This window comes from Rhopalosiphum padi, chromosome 4 (genome assembly GCF_020882245.1).
Source record: "Rhopalosiphum padi isolate XX-2018 chromosome 4, ASM2088224v1, whole genome shotgun sequence".
Classification (NCBI taxonomy): Eukaryota; Metazoa; Arthropoda; class Insecta; order Hemiptera; family Aphididae; genus Rhopalosiphum; species Rhopalosiphum padi.
The window spans coordinates 36190939-36200152 of NC_083600.1; the positions used below are offsets into that span (position 1 = coordinate 36190939).

The 9214-nt window shown below is 24.8% G+C and overlaps 1 protein-coding gene across 1 annotated transcript; it reads right to left on the minus strand.

Annotated features, from left to right (window-relative positions):
* Positions 1-1202: 1202 nt before the first annotated feature.
* On the minus strand, positions 1203-8249 carry LOC132930385 (uncharacterized). The gene is made up of 6 exons (XM_060996232.1): positions 7567-8249; positions 6650-6863; positions 4325-4761; positions 4017-4233; positions 2375-2671; positions 1203-2158 (listed from the first exon to the last, which is right to left on the minus strand). Exons 1-6 carry the CDS (start codon positions 8067-8069, stop codon positions 1754-1756), a joined length of 2073 nt encoding a protein of 690 aa, XP_060852215.1. The 5' UTR covers positions 8070-8249; the 3' UTR covers positions 1203-1753.
* Between the last annotated feature and the right edge of the window lie 965 nt (positions 8250-9214).

Consider the following 9214-nt stretch of genomic DNA (forward strand, 5'->3'; position numbering starts at 1 on the left):
AGGTATATTTATATAGAGATTCTTAAATCAATACCAGAACTCAATTACGGTAAAATAAATGATATAATATTAATCATTGTCTATACAATATACCCTTTAACCATTAAAGGAAATATATTTTTTTGAATAATTGCAATTAACTACCTAATGTTTATTTGTATTCAATTACACATGATAAGAAGTCTCTAAAGTGAAACTTGGGAAAGAAAAGATTTTCATGTATTCCAAAAAATCGAATATCAGAGATATACTTTAGAAGTGAATGTCTTAAAAAATTCATAGAACAATATTTTAGATTAACTACTGGAAATTGTATATGTATTTAGTATCTTCCTGTATATTATTATAATACATTATAATTATACGTATTATAATAATTTACATATCATGATTCTATTTTGTATTATTTTTGTTTGGTTTATGAGGTCCAAAGACACTTTACTATTTAGTTTCTAGGGTTTATCGTACGTTTGATATCTACGAATGTAGAAAATATTTTGTTACTTATATATTTAATTACATGGGAAGTTTTAGGAAAATGTAAACTGTATCGTGAATCAGTGTGGTGCTCAACTGACAACTATTTTATTATAGATAGTGTAAAACTGCAAACCGCGGATCCATCCACCCACAAAACTACTAACATTTCAATACTTTAATATACATTTAAAAAGTATTCTAATTTTAAATACAATTTTTAAATTATGTGTATGGCATACTTAAATCTAATATATAAATAATTTTGTCATAACCACCCACCAAACATTTTCTAAATAAGTAGGGTTACTGCCTCACTATTGACTATTGTTAATAGGGATGTCACTGATATTATATTTTGCTATTTATTGATTTTAATTTACAATAATGATGATATAATATATAATGAATAATGATATAAAAGTTTCATTTGCAAATTTTGTCGTCGGCGCAAATGATCAACCAGTATATGCACTTATACAATATAAATCGAAAAACTCGCATATGAATATATAATATTATTACATATACGTATATACCTATGCATAGCTGTAAGACATATTATGTGTATTAATATATTTTAGGTTTATAGATAATATATAGGTATTATTATCGATTGACAATTACATTCATACTCATATTATTAATATTATTATCATCGTAAAAGTATACTCAAAGGATAAAATAATGGTATTTTTCAATTATCGTACTATAACTTCGTAATATTATGCATATTTTACAAAAATAATTTTTTTTTAATAAATATAACGGCCCTTACAAAAACCAGTCCATCGGGAAGATTCCCGATTTTTCGATAGGCCAATCGACCCTTACTCTTAATAATAACAAATAACATATTTCTGTATATTAAAATATCACAATATTTTTTAATAACGTTTAAAAAAGTATATTATAAATAATCAAATAAATTACTATAATAATTTAACATTTTGTATTAATAATCATAAATATATTTGAATAGGTACCAACTTTGTAATTAATTCATTATGTATATATCACATATTGGATTTTTTAAGCTTTTTGGAAAATTAGGTACTCTTGTACTAATGTTAACACAATAATAATTAATACAGTAATACCTAAACTATAATATTGTATTTTATGATTAATTTTGTTTTATTTTACCTATTTACTATTTACCTATTACACGTTATATAGTTGTTACCTTTACCTATAATGTATAATGGATATGACTGGTATGAGTAAATAAATATATTATTTTCAAATATTCCGTGTAATCACTTAGACAATTAAATTAGTCATAACGATGATGTCTTCTTCTTGGTTTAGATTTAGGAGCTCGTGTATGATGATTATTAGAAGTGTGTTTTAACCGACGTTGTTTTGTAGAATTTTTCGAAACAATTTGTTTGGTGGCCTGTAGGTCATTTTGTTGATTAACTGTATCGATCTGTTTGAAAACATTATTCTGATTTTCATTCTTGCTACTTCCAATTATTTCAAGTATAAGAGTGGGATTGACTTTTTTCGATTTCAGTTGACACACATCCATAATTTTAGTTAATTGATCTAAATATAATTGCGTTTGATCTGGATTTTCGATGCGACCAAACATAATAGCTAATTTGATTTCATTACATACTAATTCAGCAAGGTTAAACACCTTAGAATGGTCCTTTATAAATATTGATCTATGTTTCTGAAAAATAATACGGTTATAAATAACTATGACCACATTATGTTGATCTTATTAAAATGTATAATTATTTTATGTATAAGGACACAGGGAGATATGTTTGAATATTGAATACAGATTTGTCAATAATAAATTAGTAACGTATTCAGTAATGCGAACAAAAAGATATTGAAACATAATAATAATAAGTATGTCTGTAAGTTTGAATCGATTTCTTACCGTAATAATATCGCTATTAGCAATTTTTTTATCATTGATTAACATCATGAATTGTTCCACACCAATTAAAAGATTTGAAGATTCTTTGAAAAGTATTGAGTAAGAACAAATTTGTGCCATTATGTTCCAGCGACAATTTCCGTCATATTTTTCGAATAGATTAATTAAGTCTAGTACCGGTTTACTACCTTTCTCGTATTTTTCTTGGATAAGTATTAAATCATTTTCTAAGTCATTCTCTTGGTTTTTTACTTTATATTGAATATTAATGTTTTCTAATTGACTTTTTTTTTCATTCTAGACAAAACAATAACTTAATTTATTATAATTGTTCAACTATTGTTTACAGTATACATTATATTGAAACCTAATAGGTACATCATTATACTGTACGTTGCACAAAATTAATATATGTTGTATACTTGTATTATATAGTTGTATGATACTATATCAAATATATTACATAGTACCTATATAATATATTTATCAAGGCTAGATCCGTGATTGCATAACATCTGGGTCTGGAGAATTCTAACGAAAAGTTTCCGTAAAATATAATTAAAATTACCTAATGATATATCTGTGGTTTTCCTCCTTAGGTATTGGTACAAATTTTAGGTTACAATGAATTTTATTAGCAATTTAATATTTTAAGTTCTGAGTGGAGTGATATATATTAGATTTACAATGATGTATTTTTGTTTGTGATTGAAGAGACTTTTTATAGCAGTTAGATTAGGTTATTTTGTTATTTTCTGTGGAAATAATTTTACATATTTGAAATTTTCATTCAAATATATTTTTTTCAATCATTCTTTAAAAATTTTAAATTATTGACTTTTTATAGTTTTTGTTTTATATATATTGACAAAAAAATGTTTTTCTTGCTCAAAAACTTTATAAATTGAATACAATTCAATTAAAAAATATCTACAATAATTTTATGGTCACACTTTTTTTTTTTATAAGCCATTGAAGCTCAAATTATAATAAAATCATAAAAATTAAGATATTATAAAAATCGATCAATTTTTCAATTTTTAATTTCAAATAGCTTATATACTAGAAAATTTAATTCAAAATTATTAGTGTTATTCTTGAAATAATTTAAAAATATTGAAAATATACAACTTTGGCAACTTTTTTTTATATGCATTTGAAGTTTAATAGTTATGATAATATTTAAACAAAAATATTCAAATTTTCTATAGCTGTTTTAGTTATTTTTGATCATTCAAAAATATTAACCGCAGGGACTTACAAGTTTTACCATTACATACTATTAAGTACCTAGTGTTTTATAAACGAAAAGAAAATATTCAAAACATTTAGGCTATTTTTATGGTATGTATAAAACTATTATTCAACATCGGACCCATTTACAGATTTTTAAACCATTATAAGATAGGTACTTTATAGTATAAAATATCGTTAGGAATAGTGGGTGACACATCTCGTTTTTGTATGTAATGTTTTCTAATAAAATTCAAATTTTACACATCTATTTTAATGACCTAGTAATTACTTGATGACAAGGTAAAATCGAAACCCACAATACAGTAGACTCAGTAGAGTTATAGTTAGGCAGTTCTATACGGTTTTTTAATATTAAAGTTTTTAACAATTAATAATTTATTATTACCATTTCTGTGTAAGTAAATACTAATTCTCTGAAGATTTCGATGCTTTTTTGAATCGCTCTAATTACCGTAAAATCGTGAAAAGCCATATTTACTGCTATCGAAATAATTTGTTTAATTAGAAAAATGTTGTCTTCGGTTAAATATGGCAGAGTCATTAGAGATTTTGCGCATTTAACAACTAAATGAGGATCTTCCGGTTCTATGCTCATGATGGCCCTGAGAAATTAAAATGTAATGTACTTAAATGTATATTTCAAAATTTCAAAATATCGAGGATAATTTTGATTAACCTTGCATGTATACTTACTTGATTAATTCTATTATGTTGAGAAAGTCTTTTTTAATTGTTTCCATTGCGTTTTCATTTCCAGTATTTTCCCCTCTATTATTATCAAAATGATAATAATAGAGTATTTTATTCGTCATCAAATGCATTCTGTGGAAGTTAAAATATGGATTTGGTTCATTTGATAAAATAATTGCTTGCTGTATAGAGTCAAATTCAGTATTAGTAGGGCACGATATATTGGTATTCAGATATTGCCTTTGAGCAGTCATGGCTACGGAAAGAAAATAATTCCACTGAACTGTGTCTGGATCTAATTCACATGCTGTTTTCGCGTACTGAACTACATTTTGCAATGATTTACCACCAATCTCTATACAAACGGCTGCATGTAAAGCATTAATTGCAGCTCTTGACTTCGAATCTAAATTATTAAATCTCGTTATCATTTCAAATAACTGAAACATACAATTTGACCGATCGTAATAGCATTATAAAATACAGTTTATTTACATTAGGGAGTATAGAAGGGACGGGGATGTTACTAATGTTTTTTTTAAGACATTTTTGAAACAATATTTTTTAGAAAAAAGTTCAAAAGTATATTATTATTGTTTATATTTATAACTAATATTATGTACTTATTTTATTACAATATATTATATCTCATGCATATTTATAATAAAATACCTACCTAATTATAAAATAACAATAAACGTATCTGAATCTTGATATAGGTATTAATTTTACTTCAGAGTATAGCTATACTCATATATTCTATAAAACCAGGTCCACTTGATGATAATAGGACTCGATAGTTTCAATTATGACAGCTTATTATCGTGATAGTTAGATATAACGATGCCCACGTGGACACGCTAGGTGTAAGGATAATATTATATTTTATATCATAATGTTTTGTGTTTATTAAATATGTATATTATGTTATATTATTTATTTGTTTAGTGAATATGTAATTTTTATAAAGAGAATTGATATAACTATACTTACCGGGGAGTATTTAGAAATGTCTTAGGGGGGGGGGGCACAAACAAAAAGTTTAAATTTGCGAACATTGGGCGTAGAATTGTAAAATATCTCATATTATAAAAATAAGTATAAAATACGGTAAATTGAGGGGAGCACAGGCCCCACGGGCCCCTCCCTTAAATACGCCCCTTTATACCTATATAATATAACTAAATAAACAAAGGTGTAACTAGGACTGATTTTTTCCCTACTATTGTAAAACATCTTTTAAGTAGAAAATTGATTTCGTGTTCAATAATTATTATCATATTGGTAAAACAATTAAACAATAAAATGTAAGTTTTACAACAAAATAACATGAAGTGAACTTCAATCGTGAAATTACAAGGTATAATTGTGCTATTTTTGACGAATGACGATATTGTATTTATTATTACATGGTTACATTTATAGTATTATTATGCAACATAATTTTTTTTTATTCTTACTACTTATTCATTTTTATTTCACTAGCTTTATTGGTTAAGGCAACCTATCTCGTTTTTTATTTATTTTTTATTTAAAATCATTGTATATATAGCGTGATTAACAAAACAATAACTAAAATTAAATTAAAGATATATATAGATATGAAATACTAATATACTATGTTTAATTAATTATTTTAACGTAACATTTTTGAAATTAATTGGAAAAGGTTTAAAAATTAATTTTTAACTATTTAATGCCCACTTTTGGCGTATTGTATACATAATAATATGATATTTAATGTTTTATATTTATATTCGTTTAATTTGTTTTTAAACCAATTAAAGTATTTTACGTGTTTTTTTTAAATTTATTTTCGAGTAAATGTAGAATGAACAAAGTAGCAAATAGAAAATGTTTCTTAAATTAAAAATCGTTAATATACAATGATATTAGGCAGGAAAATAAAATGTCAATTCAGAGAGGTACTAATATCAATATTTATTTCAAAGTATAATCGATTAATTTTTAGGATGAATTTCAAGTAGTTTTCAACGAATAATTATGTATCTTTTCACATTCTAGAATTATAGATAGAAGTAGGTATTCGGAGAATATTATTATTATATTTTTTTCTTATATAAACAATTATTATTGTAAATAGGTATCCCGAGAATACTTGAATATTTATATTAGAAAAATTAGTATCTTTAGATATAGCTAGTAAAGATATTTTGAGGACAGAAAATATTAATTATATTAATAATAATTATCTAATTATTTTGTTGAATACATAGTGTATTCTTAACTTATATAATACTACCTACATAATAATATATACTTCAGAGTAACTGATTTTTTTCATAAATATTGGGGAACTTGTCTTACCTGTTGACATTGCGCTCTATTCATAGTGAATAATATATGACATAATGTAGACATAACGATATGCTTCAATCCATCTCTAATAGCCAAATAAGTAGGTTCGTTTTTATCGTCTAATTTATCTAGCCATTCCCAAATATTTATTAATTTATCATGTGCTCTGTCTACTTTATTCATTTTAAATAGACCACAACTGATTATAAGATTGCTTATGTACCTAAAGAAAAAAATACATACATCATTTAATTTTTTAATTTTAATATTTAAATATTACTTCATTTCCTAATGTTAAGTTAGATAATAAAAAAAGGTGAATTGAATACAGCACTCTTTTCGTTTTTCTCAATTTGGCATTCGAATATTAAACTAAAAAACAACTATATAGATTATCACAGCTAAAAAATGATTCCGATTAGAAGCGTGAGTTAAAATCTTGCTTGCTGAAATGTTTTTACCATTTTAATGGTTGTTTCCTGTCGGTTATTCCATTTGTTGTAGGTAGGTATACTTATGTCTATTGAGAATATCGAATAATAAACTCGACAAAGCGCATGTTATAGCGTTCAGAGAAATATCTACTCAAAAAAGTTAATCGAATGAACAGTGAAAATACTAAATAAAAAAAAAATTGTAAAATTAATGCTGCCTTCTCTTCGAATTTCTGAAATACCTGATTTTTGAACTAAATAAGAGGTATTACAGTAGTTAATAATTTTGTTAATTTAAAAACTGATAAGTGAAGTAAAACATTAAAAAAAAAAGTATTGACGTATTTTTAAAATTAATATATATATTAATATATTATATATTACACATCTATCAAAAAATAATAAGAAATATAATTTAATAGAATAATATTAAGTCTATTTAATAGGTACACACAGGTACAATACATAATTCTAAAACAAAAATATATTTACTTTTCAAATGAAAATCTGACTGAGGAGATATTCGTATTGTATTTGCCATATTTTTTTTCAATTCGATTTGCAATATTTTTTTTCCACACTTCAGGTTCCAAATCCCAAGTAAATGGACATTGTAACGATTTTAAATGTTTTTCCGTAACTTTACCAAATCTATTATTAATAGCCATAGCGTCCTTTATACTAGCTTCTAAATCATCAATCTCGTTTATTACTTCACTGTCATTTTCAATAACCACTGATTTGTCAACCTCTGTTTTTTCTAGAGTAGACTCTTTAAATTCATTGTAAGGATCAACAATCGAAAGATATGTAAAATGTTTGTCCAGAACAAATACGTTATCATTACTAGTGTCCAAATCATCAAAAACGTCCAATTTGGGTAGAAGTTCTTTGATAATTGATTTTGAATTATTTACCTGTATATAATTGTCATCAGATTTTATCGTCTTACTTTTTTTGTTTTTACTACAGTTTTTAAAAAGTAACCAAATCATATTTAATCAAATCACTTTAATATAAATATATTTTACACATAAATGCACAATTATATTATGACAATAAATTATTTTAAACTATAATATTGATAACGAAAGATTTTATTGAAATTGTATGTTATTTAATTTTTTACAATCATGTAATGAAAATATTACTGTCAAATTGTCAAAATGAATAGTACAGTTATTAAAACGTAACTTATAAACACAATTAAACATTATCTTCAAGTTTCTGTATAATAGGTATACTAAATAGATAATAGGTATAATGAGCTAATAACCTTGTAACATACATGGTGTTTCACTTAGCAAATAAAAGTTGTATAATAATATGAAAGTACTACCTAGGTAAAAACAAATTAACTACTTGTCATAATCGTAGTATATTTCGATCAAGGATATAACATTAAAATAGGTAACTAGATTAGGTTAGGTTCAATCTTAACTAAAATCAATAGCTCGTAAATAACTTGAGTTTTATGTACCTAGGTATCTAAATATTCATAAATAATTTTTTAACCGTACTGTACACAATATTTTTTTTTATTGAATACTTATTGAATAATTCATTTCTTACGAAAATTCATTATTCTACAAAGATTCGTCCGCTTTGTTTATTTAATTACGTATATACCTATCGCCTATGCGTATAGGTATTATTAAAATAACTTTCTGCGAAGTATCCGAATATTATTTATGTGTATTAATTATGGAAGAAATAGGTTTTTGAAGAGTTTAAATTTAGTGAGCAACTTATTAGTATAAAGCTATAATAATAAAGCTATAAAAAATTATTAAAATTGTATACGGGACAAAATGCTTTTAATACAGTAAAATGTATACATACAATTATATAATACCATCAATTTACAATGTGTTTGGGTATTCAGTGGCGTTTATCCTAGGGTTTAACCGTGAAAAAATATCATAGGTAATTTAAATAAGTGTAGACAGTAGACACCTTGAGCTCGAAATTAGTAAAAACTAGTCTTTAAATTATACTATGTCTTAAAAGAGACTAGAAAAATAAAAAGAGAGTTAATGAATTTCTAGTGGGCTAGGGCTGGCGATAGGTAACATCTATATGGCTATATAGAAATTTGTAACGGGTATTTGAAATGACATTAGTGTCATTGCCGTTGTAG

What these genes read in the sequence shown, in the direction of transcription:
- LOC132930385 (XM_060996232.1), bottom strand. Translation starts at nt 8,069, where the DNA reads ATGATTTGGTTACTTTTTAAAAACTGTAGTAAAAACAAAAAAAGTAAG. An exon ending in ATAGAGCGCAATGTCAACAG is followed by an intron (nt 4,762 to 6,649) that starts GTAAGACAAGTT and finishes TGTATGTTTCAG; the next exon opens with TTATTTGAAATGATAACGAG. An exon ending in AACATAATAGAATTAATCAA is followed by an intron (nt 4,234 to 4,324) that starts GTAAGTATACAT and finishes TTAATTTCTCAG; the next exon opens with GGCCATCATGAGCATAGAAC.